At 38.7% G+C, this 20,683-nt stretch overlaps 1 protein-coding gene across 2 annotated transcripts in view; it reads left to right on the top strand.

The window, feature by feature from the left end:
- The window catches only part of SLX4IP (SLX4 interacting protein), a 193,012-nt gene that overhangs the window by 146,610 nt on the left and 25,719 nt on the right, over positions 1-20,683 (top strand). For both annotated transcript variants that reach the window (XM_035005839.1, XM_035005838.1), the window contains one exon: positions 19,321-19,398. In XM_035005839.1, the coding sequence (XP_034861730.1) occupies positions 19,321-19,398 (78 nt within the window). The remainder of the gene's footprint in view (positions 1-19,320; positions 19,399-20,683) is intronic.

The raw sequence follows: 20,683 nt of genomic DNA, 5'->3' as shown, positions 1-20,683 counted from the left end.
ACATATTTTAGATATAAGTCCCTTATCAAATAGATGATGTGCAAAATTTTTCTCCTGTGGATTATCTTTTCACTTTCTTGATGGTATCTTTGAAACACAAAAGTTTTTAATTTTGATAGTGTCTAATTTACTCAGGTTTTTTTTGTTTTGTTTTGTTGCTTCTGCTTTTTTTATTATATCTAAGAAACCATTGCCTAATCCAAGGCCATGAAGATTTGTGTCTGTGTTTTTTTCTAAGACTTTTAACACTTTTGTAGTTTTAACTCTTACATTTACATCTTTGATCCATTTTGAGTTAGTTAATTTTATGTATTATGTGAGGTAGTCTCCAGCATTATTCTTTTGCACGTGGTTATCAAGTTGTCCCAAGTACCGTTTGTTGAAAAGACTATTCTATCCCAATTTAATTGTCTTGGCCCCCTTGTTGAAAATCAGTTGTCAGTAAATGTGAGGATTTATTTCTGGACTCTTAGTTCTATTTCTACATGTCTGTCCTTATGCCACTACCAAACTATTTTAATTAGCTTTGTAGTAAATGTTATTTTTTTCCCAAAAGGGTTAAAGCTGACATTTACTAATCAGGATCAAGAGTCTCTTTTAACCTAGTCAGTTTAAGCATCATTTTAAATTGTTATAAATAGGGAGCGCCTGTGTGGCTCAGTCGTTAAGCGTCTGCCTTCGGCTCAGGTCATGATCCCAGGGTCCTGGGATCGAGCCCCGCGTCGGGCTCCCTGCTCAGCGGGAAGCCGGCTTCTCCCTCTCCCACTCGCCCTGCTTGTGTTCCTGCTCTCACTGTGTGTCTCTCTATAAAATAAATAAAATCTTTAAAAAAATAAAAATAAATTGTTATAAATACCTTATTTTTTTTTAAAGATTTATTTATTTATTTGACAGAGAGAGAGAACGAGCACAAGTGCACAAGCAGGGGGAGCAGCAGGCAGAGGGAGAGGGAGAAGCAGGCTTCCCGCGGAACAGAGAGCCAGGACCCTGGGATTATGACATGAGCCAAAGGCAGACACGCAACCAACTGAGCCACCCATGTGCCCTAAACACCTTATTTTTAATGAATTAATAAATTATTAATTGTGCCAAAGATTTCTTTTCTAGGATTTTTAGATTAAATCCTTCCACAAATTTATCAGCTTTAATTATTCCATTTTTTATTTTTTAAAATTTTATTTTTATTATATTAAAAAGATTTTATTTATTTGAGATAGAGAGCACGAGGAGGGGGAGAGGAAAAGAGGAGGAGGGGGCAGAGGAAAAGAGAGAAGCAGGCTCTCCACTGAGCAGGGAGCCCGATGCAGGGCTCAATCTCAGGACCCTGGGATCATGACCTGAGCTGAAGGCAGATGTTTAACTGACTGAGCCACCCAGGCGTCCCTGATTATTCCATTTTAACCAAATCAATGAAGAGAAAAATGATCCTCAGTATAGTCAAGGTCTTCATATTAATGGAATCACATAGTGAGCCATTAGTATTTGCAAGGTATAACTGGGGATGCTAATGGGTTTCAGTAACTCCTGTTAAAATCCTTTACTTTAGGTTGTAAAGCTGACCACATGTCAAAGTCCAAGCTCCTTTGCTTATCCCTCCCTATCTCACCCCTGTACCTCGTCTCTCCCTATCCTTCTGTGCATCGAGAACTCTAAGCCTCCTCTACTTCCCAGGGTTCCCGGGAGCCAATAAAGAGTTGTCTGTGGTTTGATGCAGACATGCCTGTGGTGTCCACCATTCTCAGTCCTTGATACCTATAGACTCTGCTTAGATGTTTCCCTTCCTTGGGGATTGCCTTCCTTCCAATTTAGTTTATTACTCTCCTTTATTTAATGAGGCATACCCTTTCTTGGTCTCCCCGGCTCCCAGTGCATGTCTTTGTTGGAGCACTTATATTGTAACCATCATCCTTTACCTGCTATGTCTCTTCCTCTGACCTCAGTTGAGTCCCTCAGGAGCTGAACAGTTTTCCTGGCCCACCCGGGGCTTCACATAGTACTTGTGTATGGTAGGTACACAAGTAGCATGATTGGGAAGACTCTGGTTTGATTATTTTTTTAGAGGAACACCTGGCTTTTGACAGGATGAAAAAAATGTAACCATTTTCTGTTCACACTAGTCCCTATAACTCCTCTACTGAGATCATTTTCAGTGTCAGAAAGAGTAAAATCTCCACTTTGTAGAGTGTCTCATTGTATGAAACTACTCCAGTTTGCTGCCATCCTGCTCCCTCAGTAGCAGCTTACCATTAGAGTGATATTTAGTTTATGTCATGTGACTAACATTTAATTTCCAGATAGAGATGTACAGCTCAGACTTGTTTAATAATGTTGCTTTACTTCCATTTCTAAGAAATTTTCTATTTTTTCTGAGCCCAGGGAAGTTTTTTTTCTAGAAAAACTATTTTCAGAAGAGAGCTGAGAAGGAAGAAAACTTGCTCCAATGTGTGGGAAGGGGTTTCAGTGAGGGGACTCAGCAGAGTGGAGGGGTATAGGTGAAGGTAGACAGAGAAAGGCCCATGGAGCATCACTTGAGTAGACCACAGGGCAAGACTGGGGGAGTGGTGATGACGGGAGGTGTAGACGGGGCTGGTGTTGAGGAAAACCCTAAGAAGAAGTGATGGAGGTTCTTGTAGAACCTCAGTGGTGGGAGAGCCCGTGGAGAGTTTGGGCCTCTGCGAAAAGATGGAGACAAACAGTATGCCAGTGAGGAGCACAAGGTCAGGGAAGGAAGTGGGAGGGGCGGTGCAGGGCACAAGACAGAAGGAAATGCGCGACACAAGGGTACTGATGTCCTTGCTTAGGTGGGTATCACTTTGAAACTCACAGCCTGCTCCCGGGCCTCCCTGGAATCTCCAGGACTCCCTTTCAGAGACTCCAAAGCACCGCAGGGTCCAATATTTTCAAATACCAAGTGCAAAGGCCTCCTACTGTAGGAACCTTCTACAAAAACGAAAGAAAGAACGAAAGCTGCTATGAAAAGAAGGAAAAAGTGGCTGGAGACCACATCCGCTTCAGTCACATGACCGAGCGCTGAGGAGCACGCTGAAAACGTTTGCTTTTGGAAGGTGGGAATAGAGGAAGAATCTGAAGAAGGGTGGTTCTGTGGGATGGAGATCCAGGAAGCTGGGAGGGTCTGGGATACCTGAAACATTAAGAGAAGCTTTTGTGGAGCCTCAGGGGCATTCAACAAAAGGAAAAATACACAGGTCGGGAGAGAGTGGGGTTTCTTGGTCTGCTCCTCGGGTGGTGGGGCTGGCCTGCAGGCAAGGTGTGGCTTCAGTCCTCTCCTGTGTATCTCTGACCAGATGCTTCTCCCGAGGCCATTAGAGCGTCAGTGCATTAGTTTCCTGCTCTTTCCCTCTCTGTTTTTGGTATTGCCTTGGTATTTCCATTTCTTTTGAGCTCCACTATGTACTTAAGCATGTTTTTCTTCTACCCAGATTCTATATGTTTTTAGCAGGAGGGTCTCCTTTATCTCTGCCAGATTCCCCAGATCCCGCTTAGGCATGTGCTCTTTTTACTGCAAGTCTCAATTTTTTTAAAGTATGGTGCATTTTTTACTCCATACTTAAGAGGCTGGTAATGTGGCTTGAGTCTGCAGAACGTATGTATCTGTATCTATACCTATATCTGTAATCAGTTATATTTTCAACTTGGACCATTAGTAGCTCAGGAACGAAGTTACTATTCCTGTTGTGAGGGCGATAGTGTGCTTACTTAAGGTTTAAGGAACATCAGAGCTTTTTTTTTTTTTTCTTTTTTAAAGATTTTATTTATTTGATAGAGAGAGACACAGTGAGAGAGGGAACACAAGCAGGGGGAGTGGGAGAAGGAGAAGCAGGCTTCCCACTGAGCAGGGAGCCCGATGCGGGGCTCAATCCCAGGACTCTGGGATCATGACCTGAGCCAAAGGCAGACGCTTAACGACTGAGCCACCCAGGCGCCCCTGAAACATCAGAGCTTTATAGTCACCTATTAGTTAATTTTTGTTTAGGTTGCTTTTTAATTGTTACTTATAAAATTATTCTAAAGATTATGGTTATAATTCATAACATACTAAAGAATGCTTTTGCATTTTTTATATAATGTTATTTTCAAAGTGAGCAAATTAGAAAAGCAAGCTTTAATTGTGACTATATGTTCTGAAACTTTGGAAGAAGGATGATATTAACACAAATATTTAAAGGAAAAAATGTGGGACGCCTGGGTGGCTCAGTAGGTTGGGCGTCTGCTTCGGCTCAGGTCATAATCCCAGGAACCTGGGATTGAGTCTTCCTGGGATTGAGTCCCGACTTGCGTCCTTGCTCATTGGGGAGTCTACTTCTCCCTCTGCCTGCTCCTCCCCCTGCTTGCTTGTGTGCTCGCTCTCTCTCTCTCTCAAATAAATAAAATCTTTAAAAAAATAAAAGAAAAAATGTATCATCTTTAAAGTTCTCGAATATTTTCATCAAATTACAGTGGTATTTTTAAATTTAAGTCTTCAGAAGAATTGTCACTTTCATTTTTAAACTTCTTAGAAATTTTAAATGCATACAACAATAGAATTATACTGAACCTCCTCTTATCCATCATGCAGCATTATATTTTAAACATATGGCCAAATGTTATTTCATTTATCCTCCCACTTGCTTTTTCTTGTCCCCACTTCCAAACAGTTTAAAGTAAATCCTGGATATCATATATTGTGCATGTAAACAATTCAATATATACAGCTCTAAAAAATAAGAATTTTTTTTTCTTTGTTAATGATCAGAATGCCATTAAGGAGAAAAAAATTCTTGATGTATCAGATATATGGTCTGTCTTCAGATTTCTTTTTCTCTTCAATTCTTTTATAGTAGGGTTGGTCATTGCATTTGATTGATTCTCTTTACCTTAGGTGAATATTTCTGTGAACTTATGGGAACACCCTTCCCAAGTTTTTTTCTTGCTGTTTACTTATTGAAGAAACTAGGTCAAGTGTCCTCTGGAATTTCCCACATTTTGGGTTTGGCTGGCTGCATCTGCATGGTAATATTAACATACTCTTCCAGCCCCTGTATTTCCTGTAAACTGGTAGTTAGATCCACAGACTTGATGAGGTCAGATCCCTGTTGTTGTTTTTATGCAACAATACTTTGTGGTAGATGGGGTGTATTTCCTGTTGCCTCTCATTGGGAAGCACACATCTTGTTATATCTCTCAATTTCGTGTTAAGAACGTGTATATGATGAAGGTGGAGGTTCTGTTTTATGATTTTTTTATTAACAAGTGTTTCTGATTTTTTCATTTGATATTTATATTATCAGTAAATACTGTGTAAGCAAAACAAAATTAAAAAGTCCTCTTTACATATTCTTCTAAACTTGGCCTCATTTAGGCAGTTAAGATAAGAGTATCAAGGTAGTGTTTCAGAAATAATAAAACCTGAGTCATAGCATACATCATTAGTTCCTTTTTAATCTGAGTCTACGTGAGTTCTGATTTAGCTTCTTAATTATCATAAGTCATTGCATATCTATCAATTTAATTTTTACATATCAAAATGAAGTACATGTTAGGTGAACTCTAAGAACTTGGGGAAGATAAAAAATGAGAAGTATGTGGTGATTTTTTTTTTTTTCTGTGAAAAGGTAGATCATCTGGCAGTTAGAAAACAAAACAAAGGAGGCATGAGACTTGTTCTTTGAAATCCTCCAGAGATGCGATAATAATTGAGCTAATATGCATTGGCTTCTCATAAATTGCCTCGGTAGTTTGGGCCTTGAGTGCCTTAGAAATTAGCTTTCTCCCCATGCCTCTTCACTGTTGTTATAGTACTCCTACGAGAGGCCTATTTGTTTATGTTTAGGGAGCTAGAATAATTTCTGCCTTACATTCACTTCCAGAACTTGCATTTTGTTTTTGTCTTCCAAGAACTCTGTAAAGTACCACCATTAGTCTAGCAAGACTCTTGCTACTAAGTTCATTATAACATATCAGAAAATCGGGCACCTGGGTGGCTCAGTTGGTTAAGCGACTGCCTTCGGCTCAGGTCATGATCCTGGAGTCCCGGGATCGAGTCCCACATTGGGCTCCCTGCTCGGCAGGGAGTCTGCTTCTCCCTCTGACCCTCCCCCCTCTCATGCTCTCTCTATCTCATTCTCTCTCTCAAATAAATAAATAAAATCTTAAAAAAAAAAAAAAAAGAAAATCAACAAAATAAGATTTCGAGCAGTCACTTCCAAATCTGAGCTGTGCATCAGAATCCCCTGGAGCTCTTTAAACAGAGTACAGGTTTCTGGAACCCACACCAGATCTACATCAGATTCTTGGGTGCTGGGGATTCAGGAATCAGTACAGGTGAGAAAGACCTCAGCCTTGGAACTTCAGGTTCCCCAAGTGATTTACATATGGATAGTGGGCTCATGACTGGGAATTGGAAAGATTCTAGACTAAGTTGGTGGTTATTTAAACTTCACAGTGGTTTATTTAATAATTGAAGATGGTAGGATTGATGATAAACTGAGAATATTTATTGTTTTTACATGTGACTTAAGTGAATGCATCAAAAATTGGAAAAAGACCTAGTACGTTGTAGAATGAGATACAAATTCCAAATGACTGACAATACTGAGGGGAATGTTTGTTTGTTTGTTTTTCTTTGAGGGGAATGTTTGTTACAGACAAATGCTGAATAGAAAATATAGACCATAATATAGTAGGAGAAAGCCTACATAAACATTGTAGGAGAAAGCAGTTCACTGTGTGTCATCAAGGACAGAGCCACAAATCTGTGATGTAATGCCTATTACAAAAACTAGTAAATATGAAAACTTAGGTGAAATGGAAACAAATACTATTCTCAGTGCTGAAACATTAAAAATGTTCCTTTTACAATCAGGAGCCCCACAATGATTCCTACTAGCAGCAATATTCAGATTCCGGCCCAAACAATAAGTCACGGAAGAAGAATACAGGTGAAAAAATAGGAAATAAAGAAAGAATAAAAGTGTCATGAAAAGTCTAAGGGAAATATGGCAACTGATTATTAGAATTAACAAGAGGGTTTAATAGGTTTTTCAGCTGCAGATCAACATACAAAAGTCATTTGCAATAGCAGATGATTTGAAAATTAAATGTTTAGGAAGTAATAATACGTATGATGGCAACAATTAAAAATAAGAAGTACCTCATGATAAACTTAATGAAGTATGCAAGAACATTACATAGAAAAATTTTAAACCTTATAGAAAGAGATTTTTAAAAGCCCTTAAAAATAGTTGGGGGGTCTGCCATGTCAGCTGTATAGGAAGTCCCATTTGTCTCCAAATGGATCGATAAATTCAGGGCCTTTCTAATCAAACTCCCAACAGAATTTTTTCATGCAACTTGGCAAGCTAATACTAAAAGCTATATGAAAGCATAAAGGAGCAGGAATAACTCCCAAGTACTCCAGAAGAAGGCTAGAAACAGTGTTGAGGGTCAGGGAAAGAACTTGCCCTACTGGATATTAAGGTTTACTGTAAATAAAGCTCAGGTAGTTGATACAGTACATATTGATGATAAGTCAATGGAATAAAATAACTCTGAAAGAGAGGCCTGTATATGGCAGAGCTGGCACTGCAGATCAGTATGAACCCTCTTCTATCGAATATTAAATTGTGAAAGAGTAAAAGTGGATTCCTCAGTGATACCACACCGAAAGTCAATGTACATAACATTGAGTTTTTTTTCAAAGAAAGAAAAATCAGGTTATAAAGCAGCATTTGTCATGTGATTCCATTTTTGTAAAAAATATATATATATGTGTATGTATTTCTATATCTTGAGGAAAGATCTGGAGGACATCAAAAGTCAAGGTGACAGAAGTAACTGTTTCTGAGTGGTCAGATTTTTGGCAATTTAACTTTCTCCTTATACCTTTTTGTTTTTGTCTAGTTGTTTTGTTTTTTTAATACATTGAGTATACATCACTTTTAATTAGAAAAAAAATTTTTTCATTTGGAGGGGTTTTTTTTTTCCTTAGCTATTCTTATTTGCTTATTCTTCTAGATTAATTTTAGAATTGGTTTTGACAACTTCTAAACTGCCTCCTAACACACACACACACACACACACACATAATGTTTTCATTGTGATTTTGATTGGAATTTTCTGGTACGTAATAGGCACTCAGTACATGTTTGTTAAATAAGTAAATATGGTCACAATTGGCATCTTTATAACAGTTAGCTCTTCCAACCCGGGAACATGGTATGTTACTCAGGCTTTTCAAGTTCTTTTTTAATAAATGTAAGTTTTGTGATTTTTAAAATACAGATCTCACACATTGACACGATTAATGATTTCTAAAATTGTACAGTCTTTTCACTTTCCCCCACGTTGAGTCAGACTGTTAGCTGTGTATCTTTAATGTCAGGACTTAGAAGTGTCAGAATGATTTAAAGGTAGATAAACATGTCCTGTGTAGCGAGGTTAAGGACCTGGGTTTATTTAGCTTAGAGTACATGACTAGATTGAAACTGACTACCTATCTCCAAGCATTTGGTAGCGGCCAGCGTTCTTTCAGCTCTGCCGAAAACAGAACACAAGAAAATGAACTTCAGCTACAGAGTGAAGAATTTAGATTACAGATTGCAGACTGGCAGTGCAAAGCTGAAGCCGCCCTCAGAAACACTGTATTTGGACTGCACAGTATATCTTAATTCATTGCTAATTTAAAATTTGGGAGATTACACATAAAAATTTGGATATTCAGCTTTTCTGGAAAGGCCTAAAATCTGGTACCCCAGTGCCCTAATTCTCAGTGGCAGCTGAGGGTAGCTCCTGTCTTCTGTAAACCAAGCATGCGCTTTCCCCAGTTTTCCACAGCCCACACTTAGCCCTTTTCATGTTACTCTCCTGCCCCTTAAAGCAGCTAAGTTTGCAACCTCAATTCAAATGGTAAAGGAAGAATCAAGTTGCACGTGGCTAGGTGTTGCATCTTCTCGTTTGGAATTTCGGTGTTGTTTTTAAAATATGATTTACAGATGGTCCTGGCTAACAAGCAGGAAGTGAACTGAATGATCCTTCAAGGATGTTTCTTGTCCTGTGATCCTGCTGCGATCCTGTTAGAATAGTCCAGTGGTTCCTAAACTCTTTTTCTCATTGCACATGGTTGTAGAATCGCAGTGTTGGAATGGACCCCCCTGCGAGACAGGGAGGCCACAGAGGATATGCTTCATCTGGCGCTCATCCTACGCACAGGAACTGTGAAAGTTGTTGCCGAGGGGCGAGCTTGAACGGCCAGCAGTTCAGACAACTGGCTACCTCACTGAGAAGCTTTCTTAAAAAATCTGTTTCCTTTATGCATAGTTATTTAAAGGTGAGGGAAGGGTTTTGTAGGGAACTTTTACAAGTACCCAGTTCTGTCATCCCCATTATTATGCGTGGTCTGGCAGAGTTACGATTGTGGGAACCATTGTTTTGAGTATCATTTCATCGGTGCTTACACATGATGTAGACATGGTTTTCATACCTAATGTTAAGGGCGTACTTTCATAAACCAAAAAGTGGGAAAGCAGTATAGGAAAGAAATTAGAAGTGATAATTTCTCAATTTGTTTTCTTCTAATTTTTGTCTGCCTGAGAAGCTTTCTCATTCAGTGGTAACATTCTCAGATGGATCCCATAGATAGTAAAATTAATAGCACATGGGGCCAGTGGTATTGCATACAAAGTCAATGAAGTGACAGGTAGAAAAAAAAATTTTTTTTTAAGTAAATTTGGCCTCAAGTAATAATTTTGTTTGTAGGTTTTTTGTTTTTTTCGCAGAACTAACTAGTTTGCCCCATTTGTTTTGGCATCAAATAGGCATAGCTTTATTGTGACTCAGAGCCCAGTACTGTCCTTATTTAAGGACGTGAAATGTTATCTCAAGGGATCCTTTTTGGAGTCTCTAAATGTCTTGGGTAATAAGTGAAATTTTTAGCCCAGGACCAAATATTCCACTCACCCACCCAAATTGTTTCCCAATTGTGGTCTTAAAACTAGGATCCTGTGTGTGTGTGTTCTTAAACTTATGATAGGACTCTTGTTTTTTGGTTCCCACAGAACAACCCCCGTCCTCAACCTCACCCATCACCAGCAGTGGTGAAGGTCACACTTAGACCTATAACATATTTCAAAAGGCCCCATCAGGGCTTTTCCAAAATCTCCATCTTACCGAACCTCACAGTATGTTCAAAATGAAGGTATCACACTGTGCTTTGTCTACCCTTGGCCATCTAATAAGGACAGGTGTAACTTTCTGAATGGATGGTTTCAGAAGTAATGAGTTACAACTTCATTTTTCCTGAACAAAATAGCTTTAAAATACACATATTCTTCATTTTTAAAATGCTTTATATGTTCCTGGTCTAGTCTGGCATAGAAGAAGACATTGTCAGTACTTGGTAGCTATCAGCCCCTTCCTTCCTACCCTCTTATTAAATCTCACCAAGTCTTCAAATGGAGAATGAGAGTTGACTCATAACCTCAGACTGGAAACAGTCACAAGTCTGAACTGGTCCTCAATGTGGAGCTGCTTCCAGGTCAGCATATAGTCATCTGATTGCCACCAATCAGCCCTTTCTTAAAACAAGTATGAGACGACTATCCTACCTGCTTACCTTTGCTAAAATTTAAGTGTTTATAAATTTAAGATCCAATTTCTTTGAAATTAATCTTTAGGACTAAATCTTCAAGTCATCTGTGTTCCAGACTTTGAATTACATAATTATAACATTAGTTTGAACCTGCTGTTTTCTGTAACACTTAAAGAAGCTATCAAAATTAATAAAGGGCTGGCATTATAAGAGAGCATACAGGTTGAAAATTTGAATTTAGGCAACTGAGGTTTATTTTTAAAGTTCAAATCCTGAATGGGGGATTACTCTACAAGACAACTAGCCTGATCTCCTTAAAAGGTCAGAATTACGAATAAAAGAAAGGGAGAGATTATTTTAGATCACAGGAAATGTAAGAGACATAACCAAATGCAATGCATGAACTTTGTCTGGCTTCTAATTCAAGAGGAAAATCATTGATACACATTTTGGGGGTAGTTTGAGAAATGTGAATGTGGGCTGGTTATTTGATGGAGCAATAATGTCGTGCTCAGTTGTGATCACAGTATCTTGGTGATATAGGAGAATGTCTTGTTATATGTGAGTCTGTGCTCACATATTTAGGAGTGAAGGGTCATGATGAATAATTTGTTCTGAAATGATTTACCAAGGGGCGCCTGGGTGGCTCAGTTGGTTAAGCGTCTGCCTTGGGCTCAGGTCATGATCCCAGGGTCCTGGGATCTAGCCCCGCATCGGGCTCCCAGCTCAAGCCGGGAATCTGCTTCTCCCTCTCCCTCTGCTCCTCTCTGCAGCTTGTGCACTCTCTCTCTCTCTCTGTCAAATGAATAAAATCTTAAAAAAAAAAAAAAAAAGAAATGGTTTACCAAATAGGTATATGAAATATGACAAAATATTAACCATTATTGAGTCTAGATGGTGGGGTTTTGGGTGTTCATGGCACTATTTTTCTACTTTTCTGGATGTTTGACATTTTTCATGTTTGTGAGTGATGATGATGATAATAATGAAGAAGTCATCTTAGGGAGAGAGATACTGTGGGACAAAGTAGGTCTTCCTACTTTGAGGCTGCCTTGTGGTTTGGGAGAAGGCTTGGCTGGAGGAGAGCCATGCAGCATTGGGTGGAGCCAGCTCTGAAGCAGCGCTTACCTGTCATGCAGTCCTGATGGCTCAGCAGGCCACTCAGAGGCATTTTCCCAGGCTCCACGTGCTCTCAGAAGAGCTGTGGGAGAGGGCTCTGCCTTGTGATGCACTGTACCACAGGCTTCTCTTGGCAGCCTGGGGGAGGTTCACACCTTGGCTATGAGTCCCCTGGAAAACAAGTGAAGCTGATTAGTTTGACAGTAAAAACTCTATGTTGGGTATTTGTTCTCTGAGTCTTGGGACTACGAAATATAACAACCCCAGTACACAAGCACTCCCTTAGAAAGCGTTACTCACTGGAGCATGGTACTACTTACAACTAATCTACTGCCCTGCTAAGCCAGGATGGAATTCATTCAACCCATATTTGACTTTTTGTTGTTGTTTTTCCCTTTCTATTCATGAAGTCTCTGAATATCTAATAAAGCCATTTTGGAGCAGTTTATTTAGACGAAATATGGAATAAAATAGCAGAACTCAGGTTCGTTCTTAAAACATGAGCCACCCTTTCTTTCTCTCATAAATATCCGAGTCCCTTCCCCGCAACCCCCTTTTTTCCCTAGAGACTTAATGCTCTTTGGTGAATGAGCAGGTGAGCCAGAAGAATGTTAATGTGGTAACAAATCATCATTTGGGGCCTCACTGGAGGTTGGGAGGTCTGTGCAAAGGTAGTAGATCAGTAGCTCTTCACATACTACAGGACGCCAGCGGCTGCTTGGAGGCCCAGGGGTGGGGACCCGGGGGGGCGGGGGTGGTGGGAATGGATTCTTGATGGTACTACTCCTCGAGTGACATTAAGCAGTGCAGAAATATAAATTATTTCTAGAAATACACATACCTGAAGACTCTTGGTAGAAAGCTGATTCCACAATGAAACTGTCCTCCTCCTAACCCCAGTCTCTTCCTGTGTCTAATGACAGTCTTCTTAGATTTAGGAGGACCACAATAACTGGCAAGAAAGCAGGCGGACTTAAATGTGATTTACAAGTGCTGCGGAATCTTGGAATGCCACTGTCAGGTAGTTTTCAAGTGAAGAGATGCTCACTTTATGATTTCCATTTTGTCCCCCAACCCCAGTCTCCTCCTGATTCCAGTTCTATGCTAACACCAGGGTTAGCAAGCTTGGAGCTTCGACGCGGGGAAGGGAAAAGAAAAGGGCCTCCTGGATTCTTTGCCAGGTTGCTATTTAGAGAATAGTGGAACTTTGCTTTAGCTCTGGATAAGTACAAAATCTCAGTGGCCGGCTGAACTCTGTGAGGAAAGTTAATTACATTAAAGAGCAAAGATAAGCATGTAGTCTTTATCACTGCCTGTTATCTATGGATAAATGAAATATATCTCTGTAGCATTTCAAGTAAGTATATTTTAGTGGCAGTGATTTTCTCTGTTTATATATCAAAACTAGTTTGTCATAAGAACTGACACAGTATCTTTTGTGTTTAATCTCTCTTCAAATTCTCTTTAAACAATAAAGTTTCCTATGGCCAGTGGAATTTGGATTAAGCAGGTGCAAATCTTTTTTACATGTTAAATTTGCCATTTCTCTTGTAGATGCCATGGCAGGAGTGGGGAGTGGTTTTCCATTGAAATCATGACAAGTGGCCAGTTTAGGAATGATTCTCTTTAGCATAATCCTATCCTGGGGGTGGGAAGGATAGAGAAAAGGGTTCAATGAACTCAGTTCTCCTGATAATTGCAGTAATCACTTAGTTACAATTTTCTTTAGTCTGCTTTCTTTTTCTGTAGAGGAACGTATCATATTGAGACTGTTGTTTAGCCTCCCAGGTAAGATTTAGTTATCATTCAAGGTATGTCCAGATACCATGCTTCCTGAATTCAGAGCTATAGCTTTCATAGTCAACTTCAGTTTTAGCCCCTTCCTAATAAAAACATTCTATTGCTGGAGATTTTGTACAGGGAGATTTTTGAAAATCTCAGTCTTAGTCACCTAGAGCTGTAAGTATTAAGTATGATTCACCAGCAAACATTTTTAGATACTGCATTTAGTTATTGTTTTTCACACCTTTGGAAGACTGACTTTATAAATCATTACTTTGAAAATCACTGTAAAATTTTTCTGTGTGTATTTGTGAATTCCAAATTGTTAAGGACTCCTTTCTTACAACCTCCATCCTCCCCCCAAAGAAGTAGGACAAATAAACAGATGCGGAAGTCTCTTCCACTCTCAGTGACCTAAGGAATAAAGGATTTGTTTTAAAGCACTCAGAATAATGCCAGTGGTGTGCATATTTTGTTTGACATTTTATGCAGAAGAAAGGCACATGATCAAAACGCAATTCGTTTCAGATGTGTTAGAAAAAATACATTTCATCTCTGTAAATCTGGAGATAATGCTATCATAGATGTCACTTTTATTTTGCAATCCTCGTGACTAAAGCAGTTGTGCTGTCAAAGCTGTAGCTTGTGTAGACAGACGTCAGATCTTCAGTCACTGATGTTCTGGATCTTTCTACAGAGGTGTCAGAAGGTACTGAATGTAAAAATGGGAACTTTTTTTTTTTTAAGAATTTATTTGAGAGAGAGAGCATGATAGGGGAGAGGGTCAGAGGGAGAAGCAGACTCCCTGCCAAGCAGGGAGCCTGATGCGGGATTCGATCCCGGGACTCCAGGATCATGACCTGAGCCGAAGGCAGACGCTTAACGACTGAGCCACCCACGCATCCCATGGGAACTTCTTTACTTCTTTGTGGTATGTGTGTGTGTGTGTATATATATATATACATATATATATACACATACATATATATACACACACATATATATAAAAGTTATTTCAGAACAATGATAATCATGGATTTTGAAGAGTCTGATAGTCCTGGAGACCACCTCTTATAACTCCTGACCCTTCCAATTTCATGGATATAATACTATCTCTGAGGTTGTCTTAGAACCTGGAGATGCTTACCCCTCTTCCCCTAAAGAGGGGTAATCGTCCTTAATCTTTCCAGGAAGGTCATCAACAGAGTAGTTTATACCTGGAGGTGAGCTTGAAGGGAAGGAAGAGAGGAGGGAGGGAGGAAGGGAGAGAGGGAGAGAAGAAGGAACCATGCTGGTACTTTTTGTGAAATTCTCTTGCTACCCTATGAGATGAATGGTAATGTCTCCATTTTCAGATGGAATGTACTCCTTTGTACCAGGCTTCTTTACTTAAAATTTTGTTTGTGAGACTTTTTTCTGATAGGGCTTGGAGTTGTAGTTTATTCATTTTTAGGGGCAATGCAGTATTTCACTGACTATGCCCTCTTCTCTTTAAATGTAATTTTCTGATGTATATCTTTATAATTTGACATCTGTATACATTACGAAGTGATCACCATAGGTCTATTTATCATCCAGATAACATTCGGATAACTCTCTTCACCCTTTCACTGCCCCCCCCCCCCCCGTAACCACTAGTCTGTTGTTTTTGTTGTATTTTGTTTGTTCATTTATTTGGTTTTCCACATATGAATGAAATCATATAGTATTTGTCTTTCTCTGCCTTACTTATTTCATTTAGTCTGATACCTTAAGGGTCCACCTGTATTGTCAAAAATGGCAAGATTTCATTGTTTTTTTTTTTATGTTTGAGTAGTAGTCCATTGTATAAATGTACCACATTCTCTTTATCCATCTATCGATGGACACCTAGGTTGTTTCCATATCTTGGCTATTATAAGTAATGCTGCAATAAACATAGGTGTGCATATATCTTTTCGAATTAGTGTTTTCATAGTCTTTGGATAAATACCGCAGAGTAGAATATCAGGGTCATATGGTAGTTCTGTTCTTAATTTTTTGAGGCCAGTATGGTTTTTTTTCCTTTCTTTTTTTTTAGATTTTATTTATTTTTTTGTCAGAGAGCACAAGCAGGGGAAGCGGCAGGCAGAGGAAGGTGCAGGCTCTCCACTGAGCAAGGACCCCAATGCGGGATTCCATCCCAGGACCCTGGGATCATGACCTCAGCCGAAGGCCTATGCTTAACCAACTGAGCCACCCAGGCGTCCCACTGTGTTTTTTTTTTTAGTGGGTACACGGATTTACATTCTCACTAACAGTGCACAAAGTTTCCCTTCTCCACATCCTCACCAACACTTGTAATTTCTTATCTTTTTTTAAATAACCATTCTGACAGATGTTAGGTGTTTCTCATTGTGGTTTTGATTTGCATTTGCCTGTTAGTGGTGTTGAGCATCTTTTCATGTGCCTGTTGACCATCTGTATGTCTTCTTTGGAGAAATGTTTATTCAAGTCTTATGCCCCTCCCCCTTTTTGTAGAGGGGAGGGGGGAAGGGTAGGAGGGGCAGAAAGAGAGGGAGAGAGAGAATCTTAAGCAGGTTCCATGCTCAGTGCAGAGCCCAACACAGGACTCGATCTCACAATCCTGAGATCATGACCTGAGCTGAAATCAAGAGTTGGATGCTTAACTGACTGAGCCACCCAGGTGCCTCTCTTCTGCCCATTTTTTAATCAGGTTGTTTGTTTTGTTGTTGTCATTGAGTTAAATGAATTTTGTATGTATTTTAGATATTAACCCCTTAATGGATATATAGTTTGCAAAAAAAAAAACAAAAAACTTCTCCTACTCAGTGGGTTGCCTGTTCATTTTTTTGATGGTTCGTTCCTATGCTGGGTAGAAGCTTTTAAGTTTGATGGAGTCCAATTTGTGGGCTCTCACTTTTGTTTCCCTTGTCTTTAGAATCACATCCACAAAGATGTTGCTAAGACTGATGTCAAGGAGTTTAACACTTACATTTTCTTCTAAGAATTTTATGGTTTCAGATCTTATATTCAAGTTTTTAATGCATTTTGAGTTAATTTTTGTGTATTATTATACACAAAAATGGTCTAGTTTTATTCTTTCACATATGGCTGTCCAGTTTTCCCAACATCATTCCTTTTTTTTTTTTTTAAGATTTTATTTATTTATTTGAGAGAGAGAGAATGAGAGAGAAAGAGCACATGAGAGGGGCGAGGGTCAGAGGGAGAATCAGACTCCCCGCTGAGCAGCGAGCCCAATGCGGGCGGGACTCGATCCTGGGACTCCAGGATCATGACCTGAGCTGAAGGAAGTCGCTTAACGAACTGAGCCACCCAGGCTCCCCCCAACATCATTCTTGAAGGGTCTGCCCTTTCCCTATTGTATGTTCTGGGCTCATTTGTCATATATTAACTATCCATATATGTGTGGGTTTATTTCTGGGCTTTCTGTCTGTTTCATTGATCTGTGTGTCTGTCTTTGTATCCGTACCAAAATTTATTTATTACAGCTTTGCAGTAAGTTTAAAGTCAGGAAGTGTGATACCTCCAGCTTTGTTCTTCTTTTTCAAGATTGCTTGGGCTTTTTAGGATCTTTTGTGGTTCCATACAAATTTTAGAATTATTCGTTCTAGTTCTATGAAATATGCCACTGGAATTTTGATAGGTATTGCATTGAATCTGTGGATTGTGTTGGGTAGTATAGACATTTTAACAATATTAATTCTTCCCAGAGTACACAATATGTTTCCATTTATTTTTCTTCAGTGTCTTAAAGTTTCCAGTCTCCAGGTCATTCATCTCCTTGCTTAAATTTATTAGGAGGTATTTTATTCTTTTGTTAGTGCAACTGTAAATGGGATTGTTTTCTAAACTTCTCTTTCTAATGTTTTGTTATTAGTGTATAGAAATACTACAGGTTTCTGTGTATTGGTTTTGTACCCTGCAACTTGACTGAATTCATTTATTCTAACAGTGTTTTGTTTGTTTTTTGGTGGATTCTTTATAGTTTTCTATACATAGTATTATGTCATCTGCAAGTAGCGACAGTTTTACCTCTTTTCTGATATGAATGCCTTTTATTTCTTTTTCTTGCCTAATATTTGTGGTAGGACTTCTAATATTGCTTTTGAATAAAAGTGGTGAGAGTGGGCATCCTTGTCTTGTTCCTGATCTTAGAGCTTTCAGCTTTTCACCATTGAGTATGATGTTAGCTATAGGGTTGTCAAATAAGACCTTTATTACACTGAAGTATATTTCCTCCATACCCACTTTGTTGGGAATTTTTATCATAAATGAATGTTGAATTTTGTCAGATTTTTTTTCCTGCATCTATTGAGATGATCTTGTGATTTTTATCTTTCATTTTGTTAATGTGATGTGCAGTATAGATTGATTTGCAGATACTGGACAATCCTGGCATCACTGGAATAAATCTCACTTGATCGTGGAATATGATTCTTTTAATGTATTGTTGGATATGTTTTGCGAATATTTGTTGTGGATTTTTGGATCTATGTTCATCAAGGATATTGGCTTCTAATTTTCTTTTTTTGCGGTGCCCTTGTCTGGTTTTGGTATCAGGGTAATGCTGGCCTTGTAAAATGTGATTGGAAGCTTTCTGTCCTCTTCAAATTTTGGAAGAGTTTGAAAAGGATAGGTGTTAAGTCTTTGTATGTTCAGTAGAATTCTCCAGTGAAGCCATCTGGTCCTGGACTTTTGTTGTTGGGAGGTTTTTGATTACTGTTTCAATCTCCTTACTGGTCTGTTTAGATTTTATATTTCTTTATTATTCAGTCTTGGAAGATTGTAGGTTTCTAGGAATTTATTCATTTCTTCTAGGTTGTCCAGTTTTTTTGTGTATCATTTTTCATAGTAGTCTCTCTACAATCCTTTGTATTTCTGTGGTATTGGTTGTAACTCCTCCTCTTCCTGATTTTATTTGAATTCTTTCTCTCTCTCTCTTTTTCTTGGTTAGTTTAGTTTCTTTTGTGTATTTACACAAAAGAATATTTTTTTTTCCTTGTGCTTACCATGAGGTTCACATTGAATATCATATGTAAGTAGCAGTTTGTTTTAGATTGATAGCAACTTAATTTTAAATACATTCCAAAGCTTTACCTTATTACTCCTCCCCCATGTTTTATATATTTTGATGACACATCTTGCATCTTTTTATTTTATGCCGCCCTTAACTAATTATTGTAATTTGAAGGAATTTTACTACCTTTTTCTTTTAACTTTCATGCTTGCTTTACAAGCACTTGTCCACTATCTTTGTTATATATTTTCCTTTTCCAGTAAGATTTTTTACTTTCATTCATATATATGTATATGTAAATATATATAATATATATTATGAATATATAATATAAATTAATTATAATCAAATATGTTTTTAATATTTTATAATCAAATGAATATATTTGGTTATAATTAATAGTGCCATTTCCCTTTGGCTTAAAGAAGGCCCATTAGCACTTCTTGTAGGACCAGTTTAGTGGTGATGAATCCTTTACCTTTTGCTTATCTGGAAAGCTCTTAATCTGCCCTTCAATTTGGAATGATAACCTTACTGGGTAGAGAATTCTTGGTTGAATTCATTGAACAGATAAAGTAACTGAGCTACTTCAGGGATGGGAGACCATCCCAGCCAGGTGCTCTGGCCCGGCTAGAAGAGCTCAGATTGTAATGTTTACTCTTTCCTCTCAAGTGAGTCCCTCTATTGATTCCTTCTATTCTTTCATTTGCTAAATAATTATTGAGCACCTACTATGTAGTAGGCACTCGGGAGGCTTGTGGGATTCACTGGCAAACAAGCTTGTAGTCCAATGATGTCTTCTTTCATTTTATAGGTTATGGCTTTCAAATCACAGCCTATTTCCTCAAGAGAGGGATACGCCTTCACTGTTTTGGGGGTTCACAGAGGACTGGTAAGAAACTGATTTCTTGAGTTGTCAGGCATTTTGCACTATTAACTTGCTCTAGAGAGGAATGAAAATTAAGGAACCAAGATTCCAACTTGCTTCATTGCCTTTGTGAAATTGAAGTAGTAATTAAGAATATTTCTAAACATTTGTGATTTTTGTTTTGTTTTGTTTTTTAATTTTCACTGATTTTGAGAACTGTGAGCCGAGCCACATTGTGCTTCACTCTCCTGCTGCATCTCAGCACTTTCATTGAGCTTCCAGAGCGATTTGACAGGCAGTTAAACTATGAATCACTTCATCTTTGTCTGTGCACACCAAGTCCCTGGGATACAGAACAAGTGTGTACACGAGAAAATGCTTTCCCAGCCCAGAGCTGTCAGAGCCTTTCTTAGGTGTGTGACAAGGCCAGCTTCCCTCCTCATTTCCCCAAGTCAAGAAGTCCATTGGGGAAATGATGTCAAACACGTCCAGCCAACAACAATAAAGTCAGATGCTAATGACAGTTCTCCAAGCTGATCTGAACATTGGAAAGAAAATCTAACTGAACTTCCTTGGATGATTTTAACATATAAGATATGAAACAGGGACTTTGAAAATAAACTGTACGGAGATTTGCTCTTGGAATCTTAACAATGATCTGCACTTTTTAAACTTTAAGTGTCACTCAAATATATTACTCTCTTAATGGGGCTTTCCACGTTGTTCAGTTCTCTTAGTAAAATAAGCCAGGTATCCTTGTATCTGTCTGTTAAAATGAAGGCTAGCTACTCTGTATGGTAGAGATAGTTACTGCCTAAATCTTTACTTTATTTAAATATTAAAACAATAAAAATCTCAGTTATGACCTAAGCAAAGAAAAAGTATACGGAAGTTGCTTTCTGTTTATACAATACCTGGCCCCCAAATGTTCAAAATTAATCATTTTGGCATTCTTATTTTTCAGAGAAGAAATGGAAGGACAAATCAGAGGAATTATTGGATAGAACTGATTATTTTGAATTTGAATTCTGATCTACTGAGTTGTATTGCAATATTAGGTTTTGAGCAGAGGGCAGATAATGAATTCTGTGGCTCAGTTCCCTCTTCCTGAAAGTGAGAAGCAGACTATTTACCACTTATTTCATTAAGAAATTTTAAGAATTGGGGTTGCCTGGGTGGCTCAGTTGGTTAAGAATCTGACTTTGGCTCAGGTCATGATCTTGGCGTCCTGGGATTGAGCCCTGTGTTGGGCTCTGCACTCAGTGGGGAATCTGCTTCTCCCTCTCCCTTTCCCTCTGCCCCACCCCCT

This window comes from Mirounga leonina, unplaced genomic scaffold (genome assembly GCF_011800145.1).
Source record: "Mirounga leonina isolate KUSES-001 unplaced genomic scaffold, KU_Mleo_1.0 Mir_150, whole genome shotgun sequence".
NCBI lineage: Eukaryota > Metazoa > Chordata > Mammalia > Carnivora > Phocidae > Mirounga > Mirounga leonina.
Note: the sequence above shows the minus strand (reverse complement) of the source record. Positions and strands in the feature narration are given on the sequence as shown.